Source organism: Cibotium barometz, chromosome 10 (genome assembly GCF_041138505.1).
Source record: "Cibotium barometz isolate CiBa-2024 chromosome 10, ASM4113850v1, whole genome shotgun sequence".
Classification (NCBI taxonomy): domain Eukaryota; kingdom Viridiplantae; phylum Streptophyta; class Polypodiopsida; order Cyatheales; family Cibotiaceae; genus Cibotium; species Cibotium barometz.
The window spans coordinates 60,388,784-60,401,190 of record NC_141055.1 but is presented as its reverse complement, the minus strand read 5'-3'; the positions used below and the strand labels follow the sequence as shown (position 1 = coordinate 60,401,190).

The 12,407-nt window shown below is 45.2% G+C and overlaps 1 protein-coding gene across 1 annotated transcript in view; it reads right to left on the bottom strand.

Annotated features, from left to right (window-relative positions):
* Positions 1-12,407, bottom strand: part of LOC147635124 (putative protein phosphatase 2C 43) — a 55,503-nt gene that overhangs the window by 11,799 nt on the left and 31,297 nt on the right. The window contains exon 3 of the mRNA XM_086804418.1: positions 7,372-7,608. Coding sequence (XP_086660544.1) covers positions 7,372-7,608 — 237 coding nt within the window. The remainder of the gene's footprint in view (positions 1-7,371; positions 7,609-12,407) is intronic.

The window sequence follows — 12,407 nt, the reverse complement described above, 5'->3', positions numbered from 1 at the left end:
ATATAAACTTTATGCTTTCCTTGGCTTGTACTCCAAGTTTTAGCCCAAAAATAACTGAACTTGTCCAAATATATCAGCTTTTATCCAAGTTTCATCTAGGCGCCTCCTTCTGTCCACCTTTCCATGCCCAAAAACAATAATATGTCCAACCCATGATATGTGAACACACCGACTTATAAATATAATATTTATAATAAGTCACTTTGATTAATAAAATCCCATGTTGCTCATGCTATATGGCCATCTTTCACGCCAAACCATGGTTGTAAAATGCTGTAGCTTTCTTATGTGGAAAATCCCCGTTCACACCTTGGTTCTGCTTAGTGTATGAAACACTGGTCAAGACTGGTGAAGGGACCAAATGATGACACATAACCACCATGGAATATATTAGATGCATTTCCAGTTTGGTATCTATCATCTGCATGGGTTCCACGATGTCCATCGCCAACAACCTGTCCTCCACACGCTTGCCTTCTTGAATATACATTCCCACTACCTGTATGGCTGACCCCCCTAGTAAAATGTATGTATTATCAAGGATATCTTGAGATAAAGGCTTCAAGAGCAATACATGGCACTTTTCCAATGACATTTATGCAATGAAAACAAATTTAAGGCATGTTTGTGCCAATGCAAAATGTTGAAATCCAAAGGGCAAATTCTCATTCCATCCAGGATGTCCATCATGGGTGATACAAGAAGGCTAGAGATGTTGATAGTCTGTTGTGAGGATGAGACTGCTCGATGGCGGGCGAAGATCTCCTAGATCCAGGGCTCATGAGCTGGGGATGGTCGGGGTCCGACGGAACGAGGGTGTCTAGCTCTCTGGAGTGTGCGTGCCCGATCTGATGTGACTCCCATGGGCCTTCTCTAAGGGGGTACTGTATGCAATCTGCATACTTTATGCTCTGCACCTTTCTGAACAAAGCCAAGAGGTTGCGATACATAACCCTCCTCCTACAGATCCCCATTCAAAAAAGCAGTTTTGACATCCAACTGATGCACATTCCAACCTTTATGCGCAACCAATGCAGCAATAGTGCGTATGGTAGTCATACGTGAAGCACCCGTAAAAGTCGCCTCATAGTCAATGCCTCTCACTAGGCATACCCTCACACGACTAAATGAGCCTTGTAGTGATTAATCGAGCCATCAAGCTTGCATTCAATTTATACACCAACCTTGTGCGTATGGCACACTTGCCTTCGGACAAGTCACATAATTCCCAAGTAGCATCTTCAATGGAGGCCAACTCCGAACGCATGGCTATAACCCAATTATCACTCTCCAATGCATCAAAATGAGAGAGTGGCTCCTCATTACATGCGGTAGCAACAAGGGCTGTGTCAACAAAATGAGATGCATGTCGAGAGGCAACACGTGTACGACCTGTAATAAGTGTAGGCAACTTGCTGTCACACAAGGTGTCAATGAGCCAATGGGGAACGCTCTTTGAGTCACGAATTGTTACATCCTCTTCAACCACTGCATCACCCATGGCATCCTGATCAAAGTGTGGCAAAAAATCTAGAGCAATATAAGGAATGTTTGGCTGCTGATTTTCAGCAGCAACAAGGAGCTGATTTGGAACCAAAGCACATTCCAACATTGCATCCCCTTGACATGCTAGCTGCAGATGCGGGACCAACAGGCCTTAACTTAGCACCACATACATATACCCACAAATTATTTACGACCACTACATGCTTCATCATATATGCCCACATGGGAGAGTTAGTCCCATCAAGCTTGTCCTCAGCAGAGAGCATTCCAAACACATCATTATTAGCCATGGCTCAAAGGTAACTAACAATCTTTTCCAAGCTCGTTGCACAATGCACTACGAACCCTCTATGTCCACTCAAAGGCAAGCTTCTATGATGCCCAATGATTCACTGATGACAAGAACCTGCAAAATGTATTGGCATGACAAAGTGTAGGGATAGAAAAGTTATCTGCGTAGAGGCTTGATGACCAAAACAAACCCCAAAGATGGATGTCGCACGCAATGTTGTATGTCAACGCCGAGTGCACTGAAAGTGAGCACAACGAATGCCGGATTCAACCCAAGGCTTGATTCAACTCTGTTTTTGGAGAAGCTGAAAATTTGCAAAGGGAATTTGATGGCCTAAACGTGCTCTAATTCATGTGTTCTTGGGCTTGGGGGACTTGGCAAATGTCGAGGAATACATGTGCGCCAAAAAAATTGCAAAAAATTGTCTTAAAATCTAGCTCTGCAACGGTGGCACCGCCAGTAGCGGCGTGTGGAATAGGCGGCCCAGCCGCGACAGAAATGGCGCTGCTATGGCGGCGCAAGCGAAAACCTCAAATCAAAAAATTGATTTGGGTTTTTTCTAATTAGCTACTAAGGCAAAGCCTCTGGAGCAGGTGGCGCTGAGAAGCAGGCGGCGGCAGCCTTCTTGTGTGGGGGCTACAAGCAGCTCGCATCAACTAAGTTGGTATAAGTCCTCGTGATGTTTACAACAATGTGCTCATTTCTTGCAGCGAGTAAGGTACCAGTTAGTCCGTTCAGCTTCACACTTATGGATTTGGCCGCTAACTACCTCATGCAAAAGACGTGCACATGTGATACGGCATTCGTCGTCATACCAACAATTCTGAGGCATGACACCTATGCGGGCTTTGGCGGCAGACCGACAGGGGTGTGGAAAACTATCGATGGCAGATATGTGGATGAATGTTGAGCTGTGAGGTGAGGGTGGTGAGGGGTGGAGATGGGTCTACATACAAGAGACGATGGTAGAGCTGATTTGCATAGGTAAGATCACAATCATGGGTGAAAAGGATTTGGGTGTAGTGTGAGATGGGTGATACCTATGCTGGGGTACGTGGTGTGCAGATGAGGGTGAAGGCGAGATAGTTATGGTCAGCACCAAGCGGGTGAAGGAGATAGCACAGGCGGAAGCATAAACAGTAAACATATGAGAGTGCAAAGTAGAATGAGAGAGTTGGACAAGATCACCTTTTATAACAGCAGTAAAGCTTTACAATGGCAATGGCCAGCAAAGCTGAGTGTTGAACTATGTGCAAGGGAAATGGATGAAAGAGTGAATAATGGGGAACTCCTTATATAGTGCAAGAGAAAAATGGCCAACTGCCTCTAGCGCTGGCCGACTGAGTGTTGAACTATGTGCAGGGGCAATGGATGAAAGAGTGAATAATGGGGAACTCCTTATATAGTGCAAGAGAAAAATGGCCAACTGCCTCTAGGGCTGGCCGACTGCCCCTGGACAAATAAATAGGAGAAAAATCCAATAAAATACCAGATAAATGGTAAAGCCCCAGAACACTAAGATACACAATTCTAACACTCCCTCTGCAGCTCATAGCAAGAATCGGAAGAAGATAAGTCAATGAAGATGCAACCATGGACCCTCCAGCACCGCGAATACTAGCATCACCTCGGAGAGAGCACCCACCAACCTGTTTCCTCGAAACAAGATGCCACCATGAATAGCAAGGAACTTTGCTTGGCCACGAATTCCTACAAAAGTGTGCAGTGAACTCTAAAAATAGATGATGATCTGTTGGACACACCGCGCCCATAATCCCCAACAGTGGACAGAACACATCACGTCCCAAAAGCCTACAACAATGAACTTGGAACAGATCCAGTTCATAATCTTTGCTATACCAAAGATAACCATGTCCTGCCAGATGTCTAATGCTTGGAACTCCGAATCACCGTCCCCATGCACCAATAGGTGGAGCTGTAATCAGCCCCCTCTCCCACCCACAAGCCTCTTCTGGCTGGAAGCACATGGGGGGAAACTGCATGTGTACTAGAGAAGCACACCATCTCGGGTCTCCTAGGCTGGAAGCGCCCTAGGAGCCCTAGTAGTGGTACTAGAATTTGTATCACTATCCTATGTCGTGTCCTTTTCTCTGAGATGAAGCCTTGCCCTTGGTCTTGTCTTTCTTTTGGACAAACAATCCTTGGACAGATATCATCTTTTCCCGCAAGAGAAGCAATGACTCCGACCTTTCTTTTAAACTGAGGAAAGTGCCTAGTCAAAACTGTTGACTGACACCTTCAACTTACCCTGTGAGATGAGAACGGACGACTCCTCCAAAAGTAGGGAGCTAAGATCATCAAAATCCAATTGAGTGGATGTGACATGGCACCGCAAAGATCGAGAAATAACATCATAGTCCAAAGGAAGCTTGGTGAGGACAAGAGCAGCCAGTTGAGAAGAGGCCAAAGCAGCACCCATAGCCAGTAACTGGTCATGAATAACCTTGGCCTTCATGAGAAAAGACTGCATGGAATTGCCTTCAGGAAATAACAAACCGTAGAGCTGTCCCTGCAAGGTAACTGTCCTCATCGATGAATCTCGTGCAAATCTCAACGGTACGTTTAATTTTGGCATTGAGTACACATCATCTTGTGATCTTGTTCTCTCAGGTTATTGGGATGCTAATTGGGCAAGTACTGTTGATGATCAGAAGTCTATATCAACATATGTGTTTTCTCTTGGGTCGGGATCTATTTCATCGAAAAGTTAAAAGCTATCAACAGTTGCTTTATCTTCAGCAGAGGCCGAGTATAATTCAGCGATCATGGAAGAACAAGAAGATTCCAATCCTATTTTCCGTGACAACAAAAGTTGTATTCAACTCAACAAAAATCATGTGTTTCATGCGAGGACAAAACACATAGAAGTTCATTATCACTTTGTTCGAGAAAAAGTCCAAGCAAGAGAAGTAGAGTTGGTTTATTGCTCTACAAATGATCGGGTTGCAGATATCTTAACCAAACCACTTGCAAAAGCAAAGTTTCAATAATTCAAAGACATGATGGGAGTAAAGGAAAATAAGCTGATCATTAACGGGGAGATATGAAGGAAATAATGATATCACATATTTTCAGATTTGCAGATCAACATGTGCTTTATTGGATAGTGCTCGTCAAGAGCTTCACAATAATATATAGGATGTGCGGAACATTTACATAGATAGGCTCAACAGGCCTCCTCATCCCTCCTCACTATGCTAACCATGGGCTATCAGTGTGTTCTAAATAAAACCGCTACTCCTCCTGATCCCCTCACCCGTCTTGCTATTCGGGTCTCCCCTTATAAGCTGACTCCCACTGGTATCCCGATACATGTGGGAGTCCCCTCTGCTGACTCTAGTTCGTCTCTGTGTAGAAGATGATTTCCCGTCCCGTGAAAGTCTCCCTGATATTCGAAGATTAAGACAGATACATGCTGTTTCTTTAGATGCCCTATCTATTATTAATCTAACTACCTTTTCTGTGAGAGTTTTGCGCCTCTCTCGATTTTCCTTGTATATAAAAGACTAGTTGTGATGGATTTGGGAGAGCCGACCTCTCACACGCCTCCAACGGGAACCGGGAGAGTGGACTTGGCATGATCCCGCTGATCGCGAAGGAGACTGTGGATGCCCCCTGCTTTGCATATACAACGCGGCTAGGCCGCAAGATTCAGATGCCAGAGATTGATGGCACCCTTGCAACAACAGTACATTGGCAATCATAGGGCCTCTCCCGGCGTTTCCTCTTAGATTTTTGGAAGAGGCTCTGGGACAGTTTTCAGCCTTGAAAGATCACCCTCTTTCTTTGGCTGATGGCACACAGGAGCTTGGCAGTTGGCACATGGATGGCCATTGGAGGTCGACCAGCAGCTTGCACGAGGTGCGACCACCCTCAAGAGTCTCAACGACATTGTCTTTGGGATTGCCCAAAGGCTCAACAAGTTTGGCAGCAGATTCTCCGCATCTTCACGATGGATAGAGCCTCAACCTGGATCATTACATAAGGCACCATCGCTTGGGCCACAGAGGTTGTGGTTGTCAGGGCTTATGAGGAGGATGGTAGGGAGCTAGCCCTTCAGGTTTCTCACCTCCGCATTTTGGTAGTACCAGTCGCAGTCCCATCTACTTACCACTGGAGACCGGGCTCATGCTAGAGATGGGAGATTTGCAGTAGCATTGCAACCTGGCACATATGACAAGCTAGATGCAGCGAAGCCATCGAGGGTACCCACACTCCACCTGCAGAGTCCATCAAGAGCATTTGGCTTGACATCATCCATACCCTCGCGGTCAGTGGGGGAAGTTGCACGGTGGCTCTGACCACATGCGGAAGTGGCGGAAAACTTTCTTGAGGCTCTGGCGGCCCGGCCCTTTTCTCACCGATAGAGGTGGTGATCCCACTTGGCATTACAGACCACGTGTGTGGTTATTCCCCCCCCCCCCCCTCCTTATGAGATAGCCTTCTCCTCATAGAGCAGCCAGCCAGAGGAGAAGTGCATCTTTCTCCACCTTTTGATTATTTGAACCCTGCCCTATACATGAGGTGAGTTTAGCCCTTCGTGGTTGTAATTCGCCCATCAAGGCTGTTTTTCATTAACTAATAGAAGGATCTTTTTCCCGGGAAATAAAAAATAAAAAAATTTAAAATAAAAGACTAGCTGTGTTTGGGCCTCTTCCTACTAGCTAGTAATTGATCTATGGAAGACAGGGGAAGGCAGAGGAGCCAAAGCTGTGGGTCGGACAGAATCAAGACATAATCCCTGCAGAGCAGGCACTCCTGGAAGAGTCTTGGAAAGCAACATCAAGACATAATCCTTTAAATCACATCTTGAGGTCAAGCATGGAGGATATCAATTTTACAGGCTTGCACAAAGGCTTCACATAGACCGAGGCAGAATAGAGGTGGAGCTAGTTCATTAAGATCACCATGACACTGTATGAGCAGGGTCCGTACAATGGATTGGGAGAACCACATTATGTTTTTAGACCTATAATCGGCAGGATTTTTCTGCCAGTGAGCATTCTTCGTCCTGATTAGAGCTTGATAGATGACTAGTGAATAGCTCATTACATTTATGTATCGAAGAGCTTAGTGAAGTTACTGTGCTTGAGAACTGAGCACATTTGTAACGACTCCGAACACTGTCAAAGAGATCACACTACTAGACTAGCAATATAAGTTTAAAGAGAGGCCAGAGCAAAGGTGAGAGCAAGGACTTTCCTCGGTGATGCACAGTGGCCTTCTACAGTCAGATTGCAGCAACCTCATGTACAGTAAGTTAAAATTGATATGCCAGGTAAGGGAGGCACAGGCTTTGTCAAGCATGTTTACTTTGTATGACTAATGTGAGCATTTCAAAATGGCAGTACCAATGTGATTATGGTTCTAAGTTAACCCTATGGGCAGCATCATGAGTTATCACTCTTGAACTGCACACTGAATCAGCTGTAAAAACATTAAATACAAAGTAACAAACATCAAAAGTGAGTAATATTGACAGACTCTGCACAACAATGTTACAAAATATTTACATGTTTCTACACGAAATACAAGCCACATTATTAACCTACCGATCGCGGATGGTTATACACAATCTCACATGCCTCCTGATTGCTCAAATGCTCCCACAAACCATCAGATGCAAAAATCAAAAACTGGTCCTGTTGCTGAAATGTTCGAACATTTAGTGTTGGATCAGCTGAGAGTACAGGCCTCTTGAGAGGCTCTGTAAGTTGGAACCGTGCATGCAGTATCTCTCTGTTAACCTCTGGCATTTTCAGATATAAGTCTCCGATGGACCTTGACACCTGCACGAGTAAGTTCAACGCTTCCTTGAGATACTTCGATTACCATGTATAACATCCAAAATTTAATCGCAACCATATTCAGACACCACATGACTCGTAACCTTTGTACACAGCATACAATAGTCTCTGTTTCACAAAATTCTAAGTTTACAGCTCCAAATCAATAACAAATTCACACAAAAATCACCCCATGCATATTATCCAGCTATCTACAGCCAGACTGAGTGTAAGTCTTATAGACATAGTTAGTCAAATGGAAAGGCCCAGCATTGACTTGAATTTACACAGGTCAGGCCTCCATCATCACCTTAAAATGGAGCTTCACGTAGCTTGTGCCTGACATGTCCCTGGACTAGGACTCACAATGAAGTCACGGCTACGACAAATATTCCTAAAAAGGTACTAATTTTGTACAAGTATGGCACTGATGATGAGCCAGTGTGTTACATTGCACCTCAGTGCATATGCTGTCTGTTGTAATCACAAAAAAGAAGATGGAGATCTGCACTTTTGACTGGTCTTTCCAAGCCTTAGGTGTCAATGTCTGTCACTTAACCCACTTGGAGAACAATCAAGCATATAGGTTAGCCTAGCATAGTAGCATTTAGGAGCATGATTAGCAAAAAAACTTTAGGCCATTCCTTGGGTCCAGCCTATAATTATGCCTTGCCTTGTGGGCCACACCTAATAGGGCTTACAAATGCCTTAAGACCCTGCCGGCAGCCTTATATTGGCTTAGACAGCAGTCGGCTAGAAGCTGCAGCAGTTGGCCAGTAGAATGAGCAACCCGACACACGTGTGAAAACAATATCATAAAATGATGATTTTCAGCAATCATGAGCATTCAGGACCTAGCCTACAGGAGCTTATGGGCACCAACCAACAGCATAACATCATATAGAAGAAAGCCCTCAACCCAAGCCTAAAATCATCTCATTCTTCATAGAATTCAGCAACAGAAAAATGCAGAAGTATGTGTGCTTAAGACTTTGGTCTTTGTGCATACAACTATTCAGCCAAGGACTGTTTGTGCTACACAGTCCAAGGCAGCCTGAAGCTATCTTCAGTATTCAGCTTTCAGTATTGCATCTCCCCCAGCAGATCTGGGTGTGCGGAACGCTCTTCGAAGTGGCTTCACACTTGTCTTCAACCCGTTTGATGGTTCAACACACATTTGGTCTACATCGTCCTTGCAGTTGGCAATCCTCAGTCAATCATCTTCAGTAAGTTTTCTGCATTGTAACAAAAGTTATCCAAAATAATAAAGCAAATACTCTGCTTGCAGTAGGGGGCCCTTAAATGGGTAGATTGGGACCCAAATTCTTTCGCTTCAGCTCTATGCATAAAAGATTAAAGTGGATTGCTTCATGCTCACTAACATAAAGGTATAAAGAAGGTCTTGTTGTTAAGGCTGATCACAACTCTCAAGCATTGGAAACCTTTCCTTTATAGGAGGGAATTCACAATCAAGACTGATCATCAAGCACTTCAATGGTTGCAAGCCATGCCTAGTGCCCAATGGAGTGATAGGCAACCGTGGTGGAGTCAAATCTTCCAACAATTCAGAGGTATGATTGATTATCTCTTTGGCAAGAATAACCTATTCAACAAAGATTTGGATAGTATGAAGGCACACTATGTGGATTCACTAGAATTCAGGACTCTATACAATTTGGCCCTGAGTTCAAAACCAAATCATTATACAATCCTAGACGGTTGCTTATGCTACAAGTAACAGCTATGTATACTAGGGGAGAAAAGACAGGCACTTCTTCATGATGCCCATGATTCTCTTGTTGAGGATCATCGAGATATCAACATACCTTGGAGAAGTTGGAACGGTTATTCTATTGGCCAACAATGAGAAGAGATGACTACCAGTATGTCCAAGCATGCCAGATTTGCCAAAAGGTGAAGGTTCCACACTCCATGCAAGCCGGGTTGCTATAGCCTTTGCCTATTCTCAAGGGACCTTTTCAAGATATTAGTATGCACTTCGCAAGCCCTCTTCCAGCAACTATGGGAACCCAAAATACATAGTTTTTGACCAAATTTCTCCCGTAATGTCATTCTATGGTCATGTTCGACAAAAGCGTCAACTGTAATTGCTTCAACTCAATGATGAGTTAACCCCACTCAATTACTTTAGATAGAGATCCCAAGTTTACTTCCCATTTTTCAAAGGCATTGTTTGATAACTTTGGGACTAAGCTGCAGTTGTCTAGTGCATTTCATCTGAAACCGATCCCGTCAAGTGGGAAGGACTCCGTTGGACACCCACACGCTTAATAGCACAACTTTAAAACCACAAGTTTAAAATGGACAACTTTAAAACAACTTGAATTTAAATGAACAGAAATGGAAAGATGGACACCAGCACTGGGACCGGAACGGGCCGACCCCCCCCCTCAATATATGATATATTTATTGGGAGTATTTAATGAATACAATGCTCCATGGGTTCTGAGAACCAGATAATGTCCATGTACATATGAAAACAGTACCAAACAAGTAGGCTCGGATTTCGATGTAGAAACTCGAAGCAGAACGACCACTAGTGTGGCCCAATCGCTACGGTCCTGTGCTTTCACTGGACTCCGCGGAGAGCGCCTCACTGGTGTTCCGAGACCACGCACAAACAGGCGCTCTCGTACTAACGCCTGGCTCTCCCGATCTCAGCACCTTTGGACCGAGGTTCGCCAATACAGCTTGGACAACCCGGCACCGAACGGGTGTGGCCGTAGAGGGATGAATCCCTTATCAGATTTAAACATTAAATGCTTTACTCAAATCTGAAAATCACTTACTTGTAGATGGTTGATAGGAAACCAATACCCATGTGTGCAGTTCCTAGTGACGAACACCAAGAAGCAACAGCACGTCGAGGGGAGTAGTGGCCTGTAGAAAGATATAGCCTCTGGTGGTGGACAATGTCCTGAAGGTAGAGAAAATGGCAGCCTGTCAGTAGCCGCCTGTGAGAGCAGCCACAACAGTCCTTGTGGAGGTGGAACCCACGTCTGAGTGCAGAGGAGAAAAGCAGCGCCAGCCTTCAAGTATGCTGCCGCCTGTGGGGGGTAGTTGCAGCCAGCCTGTAGAGGGGCAAGCGCAGCCGGCAGCAGAGGGTACAGCCCGTTGGAGGAGTCGCCTGTATAGGTGGAAAGAGAAGGCAGCCGCCTACAGGGGTGGTTGCAGCCTCAAGAGAAAGGCCGCCTGTTGCTGCTGATGGACACGGCCTGCTGGCTGTATGCAAAAACGCAGCCTTGCTGATGGTGGTATGCGCAGCTTGTGAGAAGCCGAAGCGCTGGTCGCCGGTTGTTTACGTAAGAAGGAAGCGATGGGTGATGAAAAATCAACGCCAAGAAGATGCGATGCCTCCACGCTTGAAGAAGGGAGTCTCTTTTAATAAAATTAAAGTTAAGATACAACTCAAGATTTCCACGCATGCATGTGGGGGATTAGTGGGGGTAGGTGACCATGCCCACCCCCACACTCACTTAAAAGTGGGGCTCCCCACCTTGGCCCCAAAGTGGGTGCCCAAAGGGGGTGCCCACTTTTAAATAAGTGTGAACCCCTAACCTTATAAATCAAAGGGTTAGAATATAAAACATTAAAACAACATGTACCATATACTTACCACCTGTTCACATGCACTGAAACTCGTCAGAATACAGGGCAAACTTCACGACTCACTGGCAGGCGTCCCCGCTCAGTAAGTAACACGTCAAGCAGGCAAACACACGAATACATGTCATGCGAAAACAGTTTCAAGCATGCAAATCATGTGTGCATGTGCAAATAGTAACATGGACATATCTCCCGTTCATGGAACATGTACAAAATATCTGTCGGCACAAAACTGGCACGACATAAAACATAAAAACCTGGTCTTCCTATGGAGTGACAGTCCCATAGGTAAGACACAGTTCCAGGCACGAGTTTCCCTAGGTGTGACAGTCCCATAGGTAAAACACGGCACGAATACTGGCTCTTCCATGGCGTGACAGTCCCATGGATCGAACACAGTCCAGGTCATACACGGGTGGCACTGATCTGGCTCCCGTCCATACGACACCATCCTGCTAACCCACGGGTGGCACCAATCTGGCTCCCGTCCATGTCAGCAAAATACTGGCCTCTTCACATGAGACACCGGCCTGGCCTCAAGTGAACGAGACGCAAAAACTAGGAATGGACCAAATGGTCGGCCAATTGGTGACATCCCCCTCGGGCTTCTAAAGAGTTGACCTCAACTTAAAAGCCTCAAGATATGCCTGCAACAATTGCGGATAATCTGCAAAGTAATCCTCATTTACCCATTTGGCATCAATAGGCAAATAATTTTTAAACTTCACAAGGTATCTCCTGGAAAGCTTTCCTGCAGGTAGCTTTCTCTCCTTGTGAAAAACAATCTGTTCTGGCTGGAGGATCTCCTCAAGCTCTTCAATCTCTGGCGGATCTTCTGTGACAGGCTCATCAGGATCTGGCCCCACATATTTCCGAAATAGACTCACATGAAAAGCATTGTGAATCTTCCAATGACTAGGTAAAGCAAGCCTGTAGGACACTTCATTGATCTTGTGAATCACCTTGAAGGGTCCATAATAGCGAGGAGAAAGCTTAGGATATGATCCTTCTCGTCCTGGCCTCTTCCGAAGCCTAGCCTTCTCAAATTTCAGCAATACCCAATCACCTTCTTTGACTTCCATGTCCCTTCTATGCTTGTCAGCAGCCATTTTATGCTTATCCTGAGATCTTGCAATGGCTGTCCGCACCTGACCAAAGGCAACATCCAAGTCACG